Source organism: Cornus florida, unplaced genomic scaffold (genome assembly GCF_030987335.1).
Source record: "Cornus florida cultivar Cherokee Brave unplaced genomic scaffold, ASM3098733v1 CherokeeBrave_3.0.0_Hap2_Chr01, whole genome shotgun sequence".
NCBI classification, from domain to species: domain Eukaryota; kingdom Viridiplantae; phylum Streptophyta; class Magnoliopsida; order Cornales; family Cornaceae; genus Cornus; species Cornus florida.
The window spans coordinates 89,164,080-89,184,982 of record NW_026775571.1 but is presented as its reverse complement, the minus strand read 5'-3'; the positions used below and the strand labels follow the sequence as shown (position 1 = coordinate 89,184,982).

Sequence of the window (20,903 nt, the reverse complement as noted above, 5' to 3'; positions counted from 1 at the left end):
GAACATTAACGCCTGTAATTTTTTTAATATATGCTATTCATTTGAAAGTGAATGGGAAAGAATTTTGTCAAAAGAAGAAAACACAAAATATCAATTTAAAAAAAAAAAATTTATGAGAGTACAAATATTGACTCAACTTCATTTATAATTAAGTTATATTTGAGCCGACTAACTTTTCACGTACTATTGATTTTCAAAGGGTAAAACCGTAACACCACAAAAATCCTAAAATGTTGACTAAAACAATGTTTTCAAACTCTTCTTACACCTGAGAAAATCTATCACGGCATCAACTCTCAACTCTCAAGTCTTATCAACACTCCCTCTCTCTCTCTCTCTCTCTATCCTCCATGAGAGGCAGCTCTGCTCCATCTCTACCACAATGAACAAACACCCAAAAACCCATCTGTTCCTCTATCTTCTCCGACTCATCCTCTGCTTCCAACCCATCTTCTCCACAGATTTCCTCTTCAATGGCTTCAATTCCTCTGATATATCCTTATATGGCAACGCCACAGTTGATTCTCGAATCCTCACTCTCACCAATGAATCAAGCTTCTCAATCGGCCGAGCTCTGTACCCATCAAAAATCCTCACAAAAGGCCCGAACTCCTCACTGGTCCTTCCATTCTCAACCTCCTTCATCTTCTCCATGGCTCCTTCCAAAAAGGTCCTCGCAGGCCATGGAATTGTCTTCCTCTTCGTACCCTTCACTGGCACCGAAGGCTCGAGCTCGTCTCAGAACTTGGGCTTCCTCAACTTCACCAATAATGGGGATCCCAATAATCATATATTTGGGGTTGAATTTGATGTTTTCAAGAATGAAGAGTTCGATGACATTAGTGAAAATCATGTGGGCATCAATATAAATTCACTCAGATCAGAGATTGCTCATGAGGCAGGGTATTGGCCTGATGGTGATGATGGTGGTCAAGATGAGAAGAATTTCAAGAAATTGAAGCTCAATAATGGTAAAAACTATCAAGTTTGGATTGATTATTCTGATTTTAGTATTAATGTTACTATGGTTGTTTTGGGTACGAAGAGGCCTAAAAGGCCTCTTTTGAATATGTCACTTAATCTATCTGATGTTTTTGAGGATGAAATGTATGTGGGGTTCACTGCAGCCACAGGAAGATTAGTTGAGAGTCATAGGATTTTGGGTTGGAGTTTTAGCAATTCGAATTTTTCGTTGAGTGAAGGATTGAATACTAAGGGATTGCCATCTTTTGAGCTTCCTAAGAGCTCGATTTTTCGGTCAAAAGGGTTCATTGCAGGTGTGACAGTGGGGCTTTTCTTTGTTGTTGTTATGTGTTCTATGGTTTCCCTGTCTTTGATCAAGAGGAGGAGGAGGAGAGCGAGGGAGAGGGCGGAAATGGAGGAATGGGAGTTGGAGTATTGGCCACATAGAATCACTTATCAAGAGATTGAGTCTGCAACAAAGGGGTTTTCGGATAGAAATGTGATTGGAGTTGGAGGGAATGGGAAGGTGTATAAAGGTGTGTTGGCGGGAGGAGGAGAGGTTGCGGTTAAACGGATTTCTCATGACAACAATGAGGGAATGAGGGAGTTCTTGGCTGAGGTTTCGAGCCTTGGGAGGCTCAAGCACAGGAATTTGGTGGGATTGAGAGGTTGGTGCAAGAAAGAGAGAGGCAGCTTGATTTTGGTGTATGATTATATGGAAAATGGGAGTTTGGACAAGAGGGTGTTTGAGTGTGAAGAGAACAAGTTGTTGGGTTGTGAGGACAGAATAAGAGTTTTGAAAGATGTAGCTTCAGGGCTTTTGTACTTACATGAGGGTTGGGAGGCTAAAGTGTTGCATAGGGACATTAAGGCCAGCAATGTGTTGCTTGATAAAGAAATGAATGGAAGGTTAGGGGACTTTGGGCTAGCCCGGATTCATGGACATGGGGAAGTGGCTACCACCACAAAGGTGGTTGGAACCGTGGGGTACTTGGCTCCGGAAGTGTTTAGGAGTGGGCGTGCATCAGCTCAAACAGATGTGTTCGGATTTGGGGTTTTGGTTTTGGAGGTAATGTGTGGTAGGAGACCAATAGAGGAAGGGAAACCACCTTTGGTAGATAGGGTATGGGAGTTAATGGGGCGAGGCGAGCTAGTCAGCGCCCTTGATGAGCGATTGAAAGCTAAAGGAGGGTTTGATGAAGAAGAAATCGAAAGGATTCTCCATTTGGGGATCTTGTGCACTCATCCTGACTCGCATGCTAGGCCAACAATGCGACAAGTGATGAAGGTTTTGGAAGGGAATAATGAGAATTATGACTCGGAAGGCGAGGACATGGATAAGTACTTGCTTGGAAAGATGAAATCTAAGGAAATGTGGCTCAATTATTCTCAAAGTTCAAGCCATGGTTCACACCCTACATTTGAACAGATGAGACAAGGCATCTCTTCCTCAATGTCACTCTCTTGGTCTGATGCTATTGTGGAAGGAAGGTGAATGTACAGTAATTACTATAGAATTCATGGTTCCTGTTGGTTTGTGCCAATTTTGTTGTGTTAGAATGGAAGTGGTGATGTTGGGACAAGTGGGGTCCATAGAGCATTTTTCATAGAATAGGATTGGACAGGTTTGGCTTTTGGTTTTGTACAATTCTGCTTATGTTCAATTCATGTTTGTTAAATTAGTTGTTGGAGAAGAGATTTTATTAATTTTTACTCTACAGAAAGAGAATTAGACTTAGAAATGGTGGTGTACAATGTACATAAATTAAATTGATGTGTAATAATAGCAAAATGAACTTTAGATTGTGATTCCAATTCTGTACTTTCATTTTCATTCAAAATATGTGGCTTGTCTTCCTGTTTATGTTCATTCCTAGAAACTACTTACATCACTATGCTTGGTGGGGTGGGCAGGAAACTTCGTATTGCTATCCAAAAAACACACATCACACACACAGACATAAACATATAAGGCGTTATTAGCTCATAGGCTCTGCCATTGAAAGGTCTGAAGGTCCGGAGAGGCCGAAACATACATATATAAACATTTATATATATATATATATAGGAGAGACTCAGAGAGAGAGAGAGAGAGAGAGAGATTTGGGATGGTGGTGCCCTGTACTTACAACTTCTTAATCATAGAAATTCCATTTGTCCTTGTCCTAATTCTTGCTTTGGAATAAATTCTAGTACTAATTGATTTGGTACTAATGATGCTAAAAAATGATGGTGGTTTGGTGGAGTTTGGTGGACCATCATCATTTTTATTCCATATTGGAAGCAAGACAACTTTGCTTGTGAGTTTGTGCAAGCTTGAGGATTCTCCACCAACACTGCATGTTTGTTGTTTGGATGACAGGGCTGGCATAATCTGAAGTTGGTTTATTTTAAACTACTTGTGGATGTCTTTGTGTTGTAGACGTGCCAAACATGTTTTACTTTCTACTATTGATAAATAACACAACACTGTGCACTAGACACATAATGGGTCTTAAACTTCATTAATGGGCTCATTTAACAAGTGGGCTTCTTGACTTTTATGAATGGGCTTTTATAGTTCAGCCCACTCTAATAGGCTTAAGTTTCTAGATCCACCGGGACCTCTCATCTTTTTATTGAACGGGTTTGAGCTAGAAAGCTGGGTGACTCTCTCCGGAAAGGTGTCACGAGTCACGACTTGTCTGCGAGCGGTGAGTGACAATGGACATGAATGCATGGCCGACTCTATAATTTGAGGCGAATTTTTTAAATAATACTCTTTATCAATTATATTAGAGTCAGGAGCCAAAAATATCGCGCACATAGAGTGTATAACCCGTGTCTGTTTTGAAAAATTCTTAACATTCAATTTTTGAACAAATTGAAAGATTAAAGTGCTCCTCTATAACTAAAGAAAAAAATAGATTAAAAATAATTAAATGTGAAATGACTAAAGTGTTTTTCAAAATTTTTTTTAAAGGCATTATTTGAATGGAACAAAACAGTGTTCCTAAAAAACTTAACGTACTTATATACAAAACAAAAAAAAAACATATAACTTTAAAGGTATATTTGCTCAAAATTTAACCAGATGCTTTTCTCACTTTGTCCATTATATTACTCGAAAAAAATTTTATGACACGGTGGAGGCTGTACGCCATTGCCACGACTTCTTTTAATGTAAGTTTTTTTGACAACTTCAAATCTATGTTTAATAATTTCGTTCAACTATTTAAAAAAATATGCGTATATATTACCGTAACAACTTAGAGTACCAATTATAATATTACGCAAGAATTAAAAAAAAATTAAGTAAAAAACTTAAGTGATCGGCAAGTGATTTTAAATTTTAAAATATTTTATTAATGACCGGTTTACATTCAAATTATTAGTCAATCAGTCCCAAAATAAATATCCCTCTTCGAAAATTGCTACTTAAGCCTTAGCTACTTTTGCCTGCCAAAATTACTGTATTAATTTTGGTTCCACCAACAAAATTAATATGAATCCCAACAATATCTTAATCAGAGATTGCTTGTACAAAACTCTCCCCACCCAACATGTTGCATGCAAATGAAACTCTCAAGTCGTATTTATAAGCATTCTACATACTCGCTGGGACTCTCTATATAAATGATCTAAATATTTACTAACACCGCAAAAATACTTTATTATTCTATAATATTCTTTGCTCTTTACAAATATCTAAAATCTCTTCAACATTCTAGAATCCTCCAATTCCTTATAATCTCCCCCCACAATTTTGAAAGAACTCTTTTCTATCTATATACAAAAAAATTTCATGTGCTAGTCCTATTTTCATTGCATTTTATATATATGCTTCTTGAAGGACTTTGTTACTATGAAATATAAATATTCAACAGTTACGCTAGCTCTGTTCTTGAGCATAGTCAAGTTGAACTTTATCTTGTTCAACGTGGTCCGTTAAGCAATCAATTTCAAAATACACTTTCAAACTTCGTTTCCTAATTGAACAAGCTTGATCTTAACAAGTGGAGTCCACAAGGGCTCAGCCCAAAAGATTTATTAACATAGCAAACAATTATGCCAGTCTGCTCGAATTATGGCGAGTGTCTTTCAATGGAACTTCTCAGCATCCAATGCCATAGCCTTCCTCCAAAAGTACTTAATAAAGGGTTCGGCAACCACAATTATTTGGCTCATGAAGTCGCTAAGCTTTCAACTCTCTTCTACTTGAGGATCAAGTTTTGCAAGAGCTTTCGGTGTTTTTGTTTCGGTTGGCAGCTTTGGACTGCTCTCTGTTTTCTATGTAGTGTGTTGTGTTGTTCTGTTTTCTTGCAAGTAAAAAAAAAAAAAAAAAAATCACAATTATTTTGTGCTTTTGGTTCGACCCGAAACAGAAGTAATGTTTCTATTTTAGAGTGTGTTTAATACTATTTCGAAACTTGTTTGGTAACATATATTTGTTGCAAGATTTTTTGAAGCAAAATCATGAAAGCATGTTTAATAAAAAATTGTTGCAAGTTCCAAAAATTAAATGACTACTTAAAAATGTCATTTTAGAGAGTTTTTTTTATTGTTTTTAAACTGTGTTTTTGCTATTATGCGGAATCAATTTTTCACTTCCGGTTTTGACTTCTTTTTCAGAAGTGCTTCAACACTATTTATATGATATCAAACACTACCAACATGCTTCGCGTTAATGTTTTGTTACAGTACATTAGTAAAATAAAAAAAATAAGCAGAAGGGATTGCCAAACGCCCCAAAATCTTTTCCCAACTTTTACATCCGTTTTTGTTTTTTTTCTTTTCCCGAAACTTTTACATCGATTTGGTTTGGAGATACTTTTGCATCATTCCACTCTAGGCCATAACCATCATATATTTCGTTACTAGTGCAGTTGTTGGTTTTGTGCACATAGCAAAGTGCAAACCTTCTGAGTTGATTCTCTCATTTTATCTTCAACAACTAGAAAAACAAAAAAACAAAAGATAATATAATAAAAAGGCAACAAACTTAAAAATAAATTAACAAATAAGACATGAAATTAATCACACCATACCCACAAAAAATACAAAGATTTAATATAATTCGGCAAAGCCTTACATCCAAAGGTGGGGATTCAACAAAAGTTTTCATTATTCCAAAAATAAAAAATATATATGTTTCAGTCCCTTAATTTCTTTCCTTATAATTTGCAATTTTCAATGTCTCAATCTAATTCAATTCAATTCTAAACGTCCTTATATATGAAATCATAAGATGGTACGAATTAAAGTTCACAATCTACAATTATAAATTGAGTTAAGAACATCAAAACATTAAATAAAGAGAATTACATCAACTTGCTTTTTTGACTCAGCTTCAATATGCTGTCATCACATTTACTTGCCTTTTTGATGACAAAATAATAAATTTATTAATATGTATTCATTATTACTATATATTAATTTAAATTTCAGGGGTATATGATAAAATAATGAATTTATTAATATATATAATTTTTCCTTGACAATTAAATCTTTCTGTGCCCCTAGAAGAACGCTTGAAGAAAGAAATACCCATATAGAATTGTTCAAAAAAAAATTAAAAATTTGAGAATGACTTACAAGACTCTTTAATTTAGTTGATGTCCAACAGCCTTGTTGAATAAGAATATCCCGTAAAATCAAGTATCTACACCTACTAAAATCTAGCATGTAACTTTTTTTGCCTTGCCAAAAAAAAAAACATTTCTTTAATTTATTTCCAACATGACATTAATTTATTTAACTTTCTATGATTATTAATTGATTATTACTGTAATTTATACGAGAGGCATACGATTCGTACCATTTAATCGTGCCTACTGGCCCACACACACATAATACTACCACAATTTTGGCGTCTCATTTTCTGATAGTGACGGATTTTTTATATTTTATTCTTTTGCTTCTCTCTAACGTCCGGCTTCTTCACTTCTCTACACAGCCCTCGCCTCTCGGCGAGAAATTCCGGTCAATGGAATGTACGGTCACACAGTTCTGTCTACAATACGCATTGAATTCGATGAATTCGAGTCTCCTCCTTCTTCAAATCAGTACACCCTGTTGTTTCTTCTCTCTAGGATCCACTCCGTCATCGACTATGAAGAGAGAGAGCTTCATCCCATAAATGGGTTCTTACGCAGAGATTCGTTTGAGGTATAATTACACTGTAACGTGATTTGTATACCATTTTGGTTAGTACCACATGCTTCAGATCCATTTGTTATGCTCACTGGTGTTTTTGTATATATGTGAATACTTTTTTTTTACGGGTTTAGGATTTCTTTTGAAGCGTTGATTACTGATTAGTTCTGATTTGTGGTTGATGAGGTTAATGTATACGTGAGTTGTACAGTATATGATAGCTTAATTAACGGGTCTAGGATTTCTTTTGAAGCAAGGATTAGTTTTGATTTGTGGTCAATGAGAATAATAATGGGTGTATATTATATTGATAGGAATTTTTATTAACTTAGGACTCTTTTGGAGCAAGGATTGATTTTTTATTTTGATTTTGATTTTGATTTTTGGTTAATGAGAATAATAATGGGTGTGTGTTGTATAGTATATGATATGTTTTCTAATGGGATTAGTATACTTTTGAAGCAATGATTAATTCTTATTCACAGTTAGTATGGGTGTCTATTTAATTGCGTATTTTTTAGTCTACGCGTATAAATTTTCAGGCTTTCAAGTAAGGTAATGTTTGACTTTGAAGTTTGAAGCTAGGGTTTCTGTTGATTCAAGCAAAGCGGTAATTTGATTTTGAAGCTTATAAAAAGGGTCTGTTCTTTGAGTTGGAGGTTGGCTTTGTTTAGGGTGTTTGGTGATTCTAGGTTTGGTAGGTTTAGGTTTCAAGAGACTTTGATTCTGATTGAGGGTTGATTTTTGGCAAGTTTGTTAAGGTTTGAGATACTCTGGGCTCTTGTGTGCGCTTGTGGCTTTGAACCTTCAATGCTTCTCTAACGTCAATTTTGGTATAAATTGTTTTTGAAGATTTTCTGATTTCTGACCTTGTTGGAGGCGAAGACAGTGAATAGTAGTAACCAAGTTTAGCAATGGACGAAGATGCTAATTCTTGGTTGAGGAGAGCAAAGTTTTCTCGTACTGTTCTTCATCGTTCGAACTCTGCAAAGTTTGCCTCAATTCCTTTCACCATTTCACCATTGAAGCAGAACTCGGGTGTGAAATCTTGTTCTGGAACTCATTCTGTTAATTCAAAGTCAGGACCCCTTGTTGCAGAGAGTCACCGGGATTCTGTTTTAAACAAGCAAAGATCCGTATCAGCTATCCCTGAAACCATAGTTCCTGATGCATTTAAGGACGCTCAGAATGAGCAAAAGAGATCCTCAACTCCACATCCTCAAAGAAAAGAACCCGATAAGGGAATTATTGGTAAGTTATTCCACAAGGATCCCCAAGAAATCCGGGCACCATATTTAAAGTCGGCCTCACATACCAGCTCCGTTGGGAAATTCTCTTTGATGAAATTTCTTAAGACAAAGATCCCGAAGGAGGAGTCATGGACAAAATATTTTGACCACGGAGGACGACGAGTTAGCTCTGTGGAAATGGCAGATGAATGGATGGTTGATCTCTCTGATTTATTTATTGGGCTTAAATTTGCACATGGTGCATATAGTCAGATTTATCATGGAATATACAAGGATAAACCTGTTGCAGTGAAGATTATAAGGGTGCCAGATGATGACGAGAATGGAGCACTGGCAGCACGGCTAGAGAAGCAATTCAACAGAGAAGTCACTCTATTGTCTCGTCTCCATCATCAAAATGTCATAAAGGTTTGAGTTCTTTAACTTTTTTCCCTTTCAGCATCTGTTGCTTGGTTCTTAATGATAAATCAATCAATTTTTCTGTTAGTTTGTGGAAATTAGAAGTTCTGAATTTGCTCTGTTCAATACTCTTAAGCTCTTGTGTATTACTCATTTTTAAAATTAGTTTCCATTCAAGTGGTTTATGAGTTGACGAGTGGAGCAGAAGTTATAACATTTACTTCTGGATATGACTACTACATCACGTCAGACTTATTTAAATTGTGAATGAAGTTCGAGTATTGATGTTTTTGTTAAACCCTTTCTGACTTAAGTTGTTTATAACTTTTTTCTGTAAATACAGTTTGTAGCAGCATCCAGAAAGCCACCAGTTTTTTGCGTCATTACCGAATATCTCTCAGAGGGTTCATTGAGAGGGTACCTTCACAAGCTTGAGCTTGAGAAAAAACCCATTCCCTTGCAGAAAATAATCACAATTGCTCAGGAAATTGGTCGGGGAATGGAATACATTCACTCACAAGGCATCATCCATAGGGACCTCAAACCTGAGAATATTATTATTAACGAAGAATTTCACCTGAAAATTGCTGATTTCGGAATAGCTTGTGAGGAGGCTTACTGCGGTCCTTTGGCAGATGACCCGGGTTCTTATCGATGGATGGCACCTGAGATGATCAAACGGAAGTCCTATGGGCGGAAGGTTGATGTATACAGCTTTGGACTCATTTTACAGGAAATGGTAGCTGGAACTATTCCTTATGGGGATATGACACCCATCCAAGCTGCGTTTGCTGTGTCAAATAAGGTACTTCATGAATTCATTTTTATTGCTATTGCTTTTATATTTTTACAAATGTCCATTGTGCATATCCAGCTTTTTTCCATTGTAAATGATGAATCCCTGTGCGTAGCTATTTCTTTGTCTTCCTCTTTTCTGGATTTAGTTTGGAGGTCGATGCTATTTCAAACGCACATAAATGATTTAGATGAGGTCAAAAGCACAAATTAAATGTGCTCAGCTTTTTCAAGACAGGCTTACCTAAAAACAACCACATAGAAATGTTAATTGTTAAGTGCACAGAGCTTGATGATGAGTTTGGCATGTTGTTCCTCTTAATTTTCCGTGAACTGCGTGATGCTTGACTCATTTCATCAGCCGAATTTTGTTGTGTATCATATATGTTCCCTTGAAAGAGAAAGGCAGTGTTATCAAATGGTAGAATTTTTCATTTTATTCCACCGTGTTTCTTAAAACAAATTCAGTACTTATTCAGTAGGCTACATGATTTCTTGAATCACCCTCTATAAATTTTCTGCTTCCTATAGTTTTTGTGGAAATATTATAGGATGAAGCTCCCTAGTTTTCAAATTGCAAACTTTTTTATCTGGTTCTGCAGTTAGAACTTAGGATATATGCAGCATATTCTTGTTTTATTTTGGCCTTCGAATTCCTTTGTTTTTTTTCCTTCGTTTTTTTGGCCTTCTTGTTTCATTTGTAGGACTCCGAAGATGTACCTTAATATTTGTAATTCTAACATCAACATGCTTTGGGATCTTCTTTCAGAATTTGAGACCAGCTATCCCTGGGGATTGTCCGCCTGCTATGAGAGCTTTAATTGAGCAATGTTGGTGTTCGCAACCAGAAAAGAGGCCCGAGTTTTGGCAGATTGTGAAGGTGTTAGAGAAATTTCAGTCTTCGCTCGCCCCTGATGGAACTCTAAATCTGGTACTGGATAAAAAGGGGCTTCTTCATTGGATTAATCAAAAGCTTGGTCCGCATACATCTTAATAATCTGTACAGATGAAATGTAATCCAGCGGCCTAGCGGTATCGGTCTCTTACTTCCCAAAAGGAGGTTAGGGTTTAAATCTCAAAATAGACGTGTGTGTGTATGTGTGAGTATCAATTAGGAAAAAAAAAAATGTAATCCACGTAATTCTTTCTGATGATCTGGTTTTTTGTAGTTTCACCATATTACAATGTAATTGAAAGGGTTCATTTTTTTCCAGAACTCTTTTATAGTATTGAATGCTTCACTTTCATATGTTAGGCCAGCATTGAGATGAAAATCTGGTTCATTTATTTAATACTTATAATGAAGTTTGTGCTTATGTTGGCATTAGTTTGTACAAATTTGGTGCTCTAAGTCAACCTTTAGGGTTACTATATTATATATCTCTCTGTATGTACTAGTAAAAGTGGGATCAAAAGTGAACTTGTAATAGCATATAACAAAAATATGTAGATGATGATACCCAAAGAATGATTAAAACCTCATATTTAGTTGAGCGCCAAAGAATGATAAAAAAAATTCTTGTGTTTGTCTCCTCTGTATCCCTTTTTTATTTCAATCTTTTGCTGTGTGACAGAGTTTCAAAGTCAAACTGGAAATAAAGAAAAATGCGACATATGGAACTACATCTATGTGAGTCATATGGAACTACATTTATGTGAGTGGAGGACATCACCACCATACGAGTATATACGACTATATGAGAGATACCATAAGTCCATTTTTAATTTAGGGATAATTCTAAAAAAATAGAGTTTTGAAAATAAAAGGTCAAAAAGGTGGAGTCAAACTTTAATTTTTTAAATAAATAGAGTTTTATGAAAGGCTGACGTGGACATAGAAATTTGTTATGAAATGACCAGACTACCCCTTCAAATGATCTGCCCTTTCTCTCTCTTCATCTCTCTTTATCATCCAAGCAGAGCCCAAGAGATATTTGTCCAACACTTTAGGTGCACACCGGGCATTGCTGCGGCCAGATGTTGAAGCTGTAACGCTCATGTGATTGGCATGAGAAGACCGCATAGAAGTTCCATCCATTACTACACAACCTATATAAAGAAATACAGAAAGAAACTGTTCTGCAATACTTTCCACTCTTTCAAAGAATATCGGATCAAATGTAAAGGTAAATTAATTGCATCATTGTTTGATTCAATTTCAGTTCAAATGGATTTACCTATATAGGTAAATTACATCATTTTGTATTTGTTTGGAAGAATAATATAAAGGTAAATTACATCATTGTTTGCTTCAATTTCAGATCAAATGGTTCCTCATCATAGTGGCACTGACCATCACAAAAATCATGCTGGTGATTTTGTGTGCCGGAGCCGTCAATCCCTAAAGTGATAAAGAGATGGAGATGGAGAGAGAGAGAGAAATTGAATGGGTAGTTAGGTTAATTTGTAACAAATTTTTATGTCCACGTTAGCTTTTCGAAAAACTTCCTTTATCTGAAAAAGTGAAGTTTGACTCTATCTTTTTTTGACTTTTTACCTACAAAATTCTATTTTTTTATAATTATCTCTTTAATTTAACTATAGCATGACATTGACTTATTTAACTTCCTATAATTAATTACTAGTAATTTATACATACGAGTATATATGAGAATACCATAAGTCAATTTAATTAAGCATGACATTGATTTATTTAACTTCCTATAGTTAATTACTAGTAATTTATATGGGGGTAAGTATACGATGGGTGCGAATTTTTATTAATTTAGGATTCCTCTGTAGCAAGGATTGATTATTGATTATTGATTATTGAGAATAATAAATGGGCAGTTAATATGGTTACTATAAATGGGTATATTTCTCTAATTTCAATCCAATCTATACTTCTTTTGGGGGCTATTTAATGACCTTTTATTTTTTTATTTTTTAAAGTTTATCCGTAGAATTTTTCAGACTTTGAAGTAAGCTGACGCGGCGGCTTCACTTTGAATCTATAAAGGGTTTGTTTTTTTGAGTTGGAGTTGGTTTTGTAGTTAGAGTTTGTGTTGGTTAGGGTTTCTCTGGTTATTTTGATGGAGGATATAAATAGGGTTGAGTAGGTTTGAGTTTCAAGAGTCTTTGATATCCTGATTAAGGGCGGTTGATTTACGTGCTAGGGTTTAGCAATGGAGGAAGAAGAGTCTGGTAATGGTTGGTTAAGGAGAGCAAAGTTTTCTCGCACCATTCTTCATCATCGTTCGGATTCTGCAAAGTTTTCTTCAATTCCTTTCACCATTGAAGAATCAGAAGGTGTTCAACCGAAACCAGGATCCGTTGTTGCAGACATGAAGAAGCACAAGGAAGCAGAGAGGGATGGAGAAAAGATGAGATCCTCAAGTAGTCCACGTCCTCAAAGAAAAGATGGCGGGAAGGGTTCCGCTGTCGTTGCAGACATAAAGAAGCAGAAGGAAGCAGAGAGTGATGAAGAAAAGATGAGATCCTCAAGCAGTCCACATGATCCTCAAAGAAAAGAGGGCGGGAAGAAGGGTATAATGGGTAAGTTCTTCCACAGGAGAGAAAAACGGGCACCATGGTTGAAGAAGACAGGAAGTAGAGGATCCTCCCCCTCACATACTTGCTCATTTGGCAATTTTTCTTTGATCAAAATTATTAAGACCTCCAAGAGCCACAAGGACTCTAAACCTGCCACTGGGTCCCACATATGAAAAATTTTACATTGTCATCAATAAAAAGTTTTTTTTTTTTTTTTTTTTTTTTCATCTAGTATTCTTTTATGTATTCTCTGGATCTAGCATTAATTGTGCATACGTCTTTATTCTGTAGTTTTAATGAAGTTTATTACTTTTGTTGCCATTATTCTGTACAAATTTGTTGCTATAAGTCAGCTTTTATTTTATTTATTTATTATTATTATTATTATTATTATTATTTTTTTCCGGGTAAGTGGAAAATTTATACATATAGATTAACATGTACAAAATGTCAAACAAAGGGCATACCCGGAAATACGATTGATTTTTTTGAGTTAAGAAAGTATTTTAAGATGTACATCAAATAACTCAAAAGTAATTTTTACACAAACTCTTAAACAATTTTCAACATCCATGCAGAACTAATTTAAATCTGAGTATTCTTAAATTGCATTTTTAGTCAAACGATATCATATTCATTAGTTGTTGATGTGGCGCCTTAATAATTACAGGATTAAATATTTGTAAATGTTTGAAAACAAATTTCTTTGAAGAGGATCCATTCCCTTACTACAAATACCATCAATATCACAAAAAAGAGCAATGGAACAAGCAATAAAATTCGGTGCATTAACGAGCAATAAAAAGGCATCGAAAGCACAAAATTTGTTGGTTTATCACATGAGAGGAATTGGGAACATACCACTTACCTTAACATTAATTAATGATAGAAGAAATAGAAGCATGCTTTGGACGATCCCAACTCCCTGTGGAATCTATGGCCAAACTTGTCAACAACAATTTGGTCATGACATTAAAGGTTAGTGAAGAGTTTAAAGGTACTCACATCCTTGTCTTCAAGTAAAATTTTCCAAATAATTGAATGAGAAGCACTAGGTTGAGAGCACCAAAATGAAATTCCTCTGCATACTTGCTTTTTCAAGGGCAAATTTGTCATTTCATGATATTACAAGGGTCAGTGACGGACCTACAAAATTTTGTGAGGGGTCGGTCTTTTAATTTGTGGGGATAAATTTATATAGTGGATCCATTATTTGTAATTTCAATAGGATTTTCTTCATAAATTTTCTAAAATTTAAAGTGTAAAATGCAAAAAAAAAAAAAAAAAAAGAATTAGTGGGGGCATTTTCATAAATTCTTAAACATTTGAAGTAAAAAAAAAAAAAAAAAAAATGGGTGAGGCGAATTGTAATTTTAGTTTGGACATCTTCATATATTCTAAAAAAATTAAGATATAAAATAAAAATATAAAAAATCCAGCGCCTCCACTGGTCCTATGTACTAATGAAAATATAAAAACAATAATAATTTATTTTTATTTGAAATTGACTCTTTTATTTACAATTTTATAAAAATAATAAAACTGCCTATTTTATTTATTATAAAAGTATAATAGAAAAATAATAAAATAATATTTTATTTATTATTCAGGTATAATTGAAAATTTAATAAAATAATAAAATTGAATTTTTTATTTACTATTAAAGTATAATTTAAAATAATAAAATGATATTTACTTACTATACATGTATAATTGAAAAATAATAAAATTAACTCTTTTATTACTATTAGAGTATAATTGAAAAATAATAAAATGATAATTTATTTACTATTCAAGTATAATTAAAAAATAATAAATAATATTTTATTTATATTCAAGTATAATTGAAATATAATAAAATTGACTCTTTTATTTACTATTAGAGTGTAACTAAATTTAATAAAATAAAATTTTATATACTATTCAATTATAATTGAAATAATAAAATTAACTCTTTTATTTACTATTAGATTATAATTAATAATAATAAAATAACGTTTCTTAAATTGTAAAAAATAATAATATAATAAATAACAGTATTTAAAAATCAAAACTTTATCCTGGAGTTGTGAAAATTGTGAAGGAAAAGACAATTAACCTTCAAAAAATTTGATATGTGACAAGTCAAAATAGAGTTACCAATTAAACAGATTCTGTTACCGCTTTTAAAAAAAACATGAAAACCATCACCGCAAATCAAAACTAAAACTTTACCAAACTGGGCACTTCTACCAAAAAATATTTGCAAAAACCGCTATCTTCTTAATGTTGTATTATATTTCAAATAATGACCACTATACCGTTTTTAGAAGGAATATGTCATTTTTATATATTTAAAGATTTTTTCACGTGCTAGAATAATTAATTTGATAACTTCCAAAAGTTTTGGGATTATTTTATTTTATTATTATTATTTTTTTTTTGGGAGACATTTTATAAGTCTTAAAATTTCATAAGACTTTTGCAATTTACCTTTAGGAATCTGGCTCTAACATATATAATCGGGAAATTTCTTCAATCATTTATTCAATACAATTAAATCTAATTTTAACACATTAATTTAATACACTATTTTTTTTTGTTTAAAATAATATATTAAAAAACAATTTAATTGTGTTAAACACATATCAGACACTACAAAAATTACTGATTTTTAAATTCCAAAAAAAAAAATCAGTACTGATTTTTAAAATCAAATTTCAGCATCACAGTTTGAAATATTTGATAAAACAATGAATACATTAACCACAAAGGATTGATAATGACGACTTAGATCCTTAATTTAATTCTAACATGACATTAATTTATTTAACTTTCATGATTTAAAAAAGAAAAAAATTAACTTTATATAATTAATTAGTAATTTATAATTTTATATGGGGTAAGCATACGATCCGTACGAATCGTACCGTTTACCACGTCGTCTACATATCATTATCACTTATTCTATTCGTCTTTGTTTTGTTTCTCTCTCTAACCTCCGCCTCCTTCACTTTCAACAAAGCTCTCGCCTCTCTGCAAACAAAATTGCGGTGGATGGAGTCTACGGTGACACAGTTCTGTGTACGATACGCGATTAATTCGACGAATGCGAATCCCCTATTCCTTCTAATCAGTACAATCTGTTGTTTTCTCTCTCTAGGATCCAATTTTCATCGACCATGGTGAGAGTAGAAAGAGAGAGCTCTTCATCGCATAAATTGGGTTTTCCCGCAGAGAATGGTTTGAGGTATAATTTATACTGTAACATGATATCTATGCCCTTTTTGTTAGTACCAAATGCTCAAATCCTTTTGTTATGCTCATGGGTGTTTGTGTATATATAGATTGTATATCAGTTCAGATTTGTGTAATGTATACTTAGTATATAATAGTTTTTTTTGGCAATGGGTCTAGAATTTCTTTTGAAGCAAGGGTTAATTTTGATTTTTGGTTAATGAGAATAATAATGGGTGTCTATATACGTGTGTTGTATAGTATATACTATATGAGAGTGTGATAGGAATTTTTATTGATTTAGGATTCTTCTGGAGCAAGGATAGATTTTGATTTTTGATTAATGAGAATAATAATGGGGTCTATGTATTTGTGTGTTGTATTGCATATGATACTGGTCCACACGGTTGGGTTTGGACAGGTTTGAGAGCTTGTTTTTGAAACCAAATCATTCTTAAAGGTTTTAGAATATTTAGAACCAACCCAAATTATTTGACCAAAGGAACTGAACCAAACCAAATCGTAAAACACCGAACAGGTACTGCTATTCTTTTTCTTTTTTTAATAAAAATATTCATATTCAAAATCCAAATACACAACAATTAAATGAATTAGTGAGTACCTTCAGAATTGCTAATAACCTAATACATTTAGAACTACTAATTCAACAGCAAGAAATGCATTTGGATTTTCAGTTTCACCAATTCTTTTGTGCACTACTATATGATTTATTTATTTTTTATTTTTAACTTCTGGGATTTTTCTGGAACAAGGGATTAGTTTTGATTGGTGGTTACTAATAATGGGTAAATTCACTATTTTAAATCCAATCTAGTGTATTCTTATTTTGGGGGTCTATTTAATTGCATGTTTATTTTTTATTCTGGTATATGCGTAGAATTTTCAAGGCTTTGAAAGTAAGGTGATGTTTGACTTTGAACCCTGAAGCTTCCTGGCGGTGAGGGTTGCTTTTGATTTATGCCACGCGGTGGTTTGATTTGAAGCTAAAGAAATGAGTGTTTTTTTAGTTGGAGGTTGATTTAAAGAGGGTTTTGATGATTTTCATGGGTATGAATAGGGTTTGCTAGGCTTGAGTTTCAAGATTCTGAATAAGGGTTGATTTTTGGTAAGGCGATCAAGCAAGGGTTGAGATGCTCTGGGCTGTTGCTTGGAACCTTCAAATTTTCTCTGATGTCAATTTTGGTAGAAATTTGATACCATGTAGTTTCTGAAAGGTTTTCTGATTTCAAAACTTCTTCTGAGCTGAAGAACATTGAATGGTAGGGTGGTTTGTAGTAAATAAGTGTATTAGGGTGCAGCAATGGACGGAGAGGATAATTCTTGGTTAAGGAGAACAAGATTTTCTCGCACTGTTTTTCATCAGTTGGACTCCGCAAAGTTTGCCTCGATTCCTTTCACTGTTGAACCAGTACGAAGAGTGGGTATGACATCTAGTTCTGGAACGGATTTTGTTAATTCAAAGTCAGGACCCCTCGTTGCAGAGAGTCACCGGGAATCAGCTATCCCTGAAACCGTACTTCCTGATGCATTTAAGGAAGCTCAGTATGAGCGAAAGAGATCCTCAACTCCATGTCCTCAAAGAAAAGAACCCGAGAAGGGAATTTTGGGCAAGTTATTCCACAAAGATCCCCAAGAAATCCGGGCACCATGTTTGAAGTCAGCCTCACATATCAGTTCACTTGGGGTATTTTGTTTGATGAAGCTTATAAAGACAGAGAGCAGGAAGGAGTCATCGTGGACAAAATATTTTGACCATCCAGGTGGAAGAGTTAGCTGTGTGGAAATGGCAGATCAATTGATGGTTGATCTCTCTGATCTTTTTATTGGGCTTAAATTTGCTCATGGGGCATATAGTCAGCTTTATCATGGAATATATAAGGATGAACCTGTTGCAGTGAAGATTATAAAGCTGCCAGATGATGATGATGAAAATGGTGCGCTGGCAGCACGGTTAGTGAAGCAATTCAATAGAGAAGTCACTCTTTTGTCTCGTCTCCATCATCAAAATGTCATAAAGGTTTGTGTTCTTTAACTTTTCCCCCTTCACTGTCTGATATTTGGTTGTTAATGACAAATTAATTATTTTTTCTGTTAATTTGTGGATATTGGAAGTTCTGAATTTGCTCTGTTCAATGTTATTGCTTATAATACTCTTAAGCTATTGCGTATCCTTACTCGTTTTTTAAATTACTTTCCATTGATGTGGTTTATGAGTTGATGAATGGGCCAGAATTTATAACGTCAACTTCTGGATGTGACTACTACATCAGGAAGTTTGAGCATTGATGCCTTTTTTTAACCTCTTCTAAGTTGAGTTGTTTATACTTTTTCTTTTTCTTTTTTTAACTATGTATATACAGTTTGTAGCGGCATGCAGAAAGCCACCAGTTTTTTGCGTCATCACCGAATATCTCTCAGAGGGTTCATTGAGAGCGTACCTGCACAAGCTTGAGCTTGAGAATAAATCCATCCCCTTACAGAAAATAATCATGATTGCTCTGGAAATTGCCCGGGGAATGGAATACATCCACTCACAAGGCATCATCCATAGGGACCTCAAACCTGAGAATATTATTATTAATGAAGAATTTCACCTGAAAATTGCTGATTTCGGAATAGCTTGTGAGGAGGCATACTGCGATCGTTTGGCAGATGACCCGGGTTCTTATCGTTGGATGGCACCCGAGATGATCAAACGTAGGTCCTATGGGCGGAAGATTGATGTCTACAGCTTTGGACTCATTTTACAGGAAATGGTAGCCGGAACTATCCCTTATGGGGATTTGACGCCCATCCAAGCTGCGTTTGCTGTGGCAAATAAGGTACTTTCACAAATTCATTTTTATTGCTTTTGTGTTTTTATGAATTTTCATTGTGCATAATATACTGCTCTTTCCATTGTAACTTTCAATCTCCATTCATTTGTTTGCATTGTAAATGATTGATTCCTGTGCATATCCTGCTCTTTCCATTGTAACTTTCAATCTCCATTCATTTGTTTGCATTGTAAATGATTGATTCCTGTGCATATCCGGCTCTTTCCGTTTGCTTTGTCATTTAAACTTCAACTTTAGATGATAGAAAACATTCCCCTTCCCTCTCCCTCTTCTTCTTTTTTGGATGCAATTTGGAGGTTGATGCAATTCAAACCTATATAAATGATTCATATCATATGAGGTCAAAAACACAAGTTAAATGTGCTCAACTTGTTCATGTCAGACTTGCCGAAAGACAGACAACCATATAAATCTCAAGTGCAACACAGATCTCGATGATTAGTTTTGCACGTTGTTCCTCTCGATTTTCTGTGAAGTGCGTGATGCTTGACTCATTTCATCGGCCAAATATTTTTGTCTATTGTATCTGGTGTTGTCAAATAGTGGAATTGTTCATTCTATTCCACTGTGTTTCTTAACACAGATCCCGTTCTTATCTAGTGGGGATAGAGAGATCACAAGAGAAGAGGCTACATGATTTCTTGAAACACCCTCTATTTCTTCTCTATCGTAGTTTTGGTAGTAGAAAGCTAGGGATTATAAAACCATATTTTTCGAATTGTGAACATTTTTATTGATTCTGCAGTTAGAACTGAGGATATATATGCTCATCATAATCTTGTTTTATTTCGGCCTTTGTATTTCTTTTGTTTTTGTTTTTTTGGGCCTTCTTATTTCACCGACTCCAAAGATGTACCTTAATATTTGTAATTCTAACACCAACATGGTTTGGGATCTTTCAGAATTTCAGACCATCTATCCCTGGGGATTGTCCGCCTGCTATCAGAGCTTTAATTGAGCAATGTTGGTGTTCGAAACCAGAAAAGAGGCCCGAGTTTTGGCAGATTGTGAAGGTATTAGAGAACTTTCAGTCTTTGCTTTGCTTGCCTGTGATGGAACTCTAAACCTGGTACCAGACTCAACATGTCAAGATCATAAAAAGCTTGGTACCCATGCATTTTGATAATTCGTACAGATGATATGTAGTTCACATGATTCTTGTTGGTGTACCTTGCTTTTTGTAGTTTCACCAGGTTACAATGTAATGAAAAAGGTTTTTTTTTTTTTTTGGTAGAACTGTTTTGTGTTATTATATGCTTCACTTTCATGTGAGAGCATGAATGAATATATATAAAATCTCGTTCATTTACATTGTATAGTTCATTTACGTTGTACACACGACACGCTATTATTAGTCAGCTAGAGTTCATCCTTTGAGACACTTTTATCGTACTCGTCTGATTGATTACATTGTAGGCATCATCAAGCTGAAAAACCCATTCACATACATCTTGCAATGTATGTGTAAAGATCTTTTTCGATTTTCTAAAATATTTTTTTATTTTCATTTTTATTTTTTTGATATTTGAGAACGATTTCATCAAGCGTTGCAAGCGTAAAAAAAAAATATTTTACATCCAAACAAACGGAGTCCATCTATTTTTATTTTTTAAATTTTAATATTACCAAACATCAAAAAATAAAAAAATATATTTTTTAAAAAATATTTTACATCCAAACAAACGAGCCATAATATTTGAAGCTTGTGTATTTTTCAATGGAATTAATATAATTTTGTTACTCTTATACTTCATACTCCAGAATCCCATAAACGTGTGTATGTTGACGCGTGATA

The 20,903-nt window shown here is 34.3% G+C and overlaps 2 protein-coding genes and 1 pseudogene across 3 annotated transcripts; all 3 read left to right on the top strand.

Annotated features, from left to right (window-relative positions):
- Positions 1–267: 267 nt before the first annotated feature.
- On the top strand, positions 268–2,778 carry LOC132305450 (L-type lectin-domain containing receptor kinase VII.1). The gene has a single exon (XM_059803093.1). The coding sequence runs from the start codon at positions 383–385 to the stop codon at positions 2,456–2,458; it is 2,076 nt and encodes a 691-aa protein (XP_059659076.1). The 5' UTR covers positions 268–382; the 3' UTR covers positions 2,459–2,778.
- Positions 2,779–6,814: 4,036 nt separating this feature from the next.
- LOC132305433 (serine/threonine/tyrosine-protein kinase HT1-like) lies at positions 6,815–10,791 on the top strand. Of its 2 annotated transcripts, XM_059803086.1 has the most exons (4): positions 6,815–7,110; positions 7,951–8,756; positions 9,091–9,552; positions 10,312–10,791. In XM_059803086.1, exons 2-4 carry the CDS (start codon positions 8,013–8,015, stop codon positions 10,534–10,536), a joined length of 1,431 nt encoding a protein of 476 aa, XP_059659069.1. In that variant the 5' UTR covers positions 6,815–7,110; positions 7,951–8,012; the 3' UTR covers positions 10,537–10,791. The 2 variants fall into 2 exon arrangements, with proteins under 2 accessions (XP_059659069.1, XP_059659061.1); XM_059803078.1 differs by having other exon boundaries at positions 6,815–8,756.
- A 5,212-nt stretch (positions 10,792–16,003) lies between these two features.
- Positions 16,004–20,417, top strand: LOC132305423 (serine/threonine/tyrosine-protein kinase HT1-like; annotated as a pseudogene).
- Positions 20,418–20,903: the final 486 nt, after the last annotated feature.

Excerpts from the sequence above, each read along its gene's own strand:
- LOC132305450 (XM_059803093.1), top strand. The coding sequence starts at position 383 with ATGAACAAACACCCAAAAACCCATCTGTTCCTCTATCTTCTCCGACTC.
- LOC132305433 (XM_059803086.1), top strand. The coding sequence starts at position 8,013 with ATGGACGAAGATGCTAATTCTTGGTTGAGGAGAGCAAAGTTTTCTCGT. Across the intron at positions 8,757-9,090 it reads ATCATCAAAATGTCATAAAG|TTTGTAGCAGCATCCAGAAA; the intron begins GTTTGAGTTCTT and ends CTGTAAATACAG. Across the intron at positions 9,553-10,311 it reads CGTTTGCTGTGTCAAATAAG|AATTTGAGACCAGCTATCCC; the intron begins GTACTTCATGAA and ends ATCTTCTTTCAG.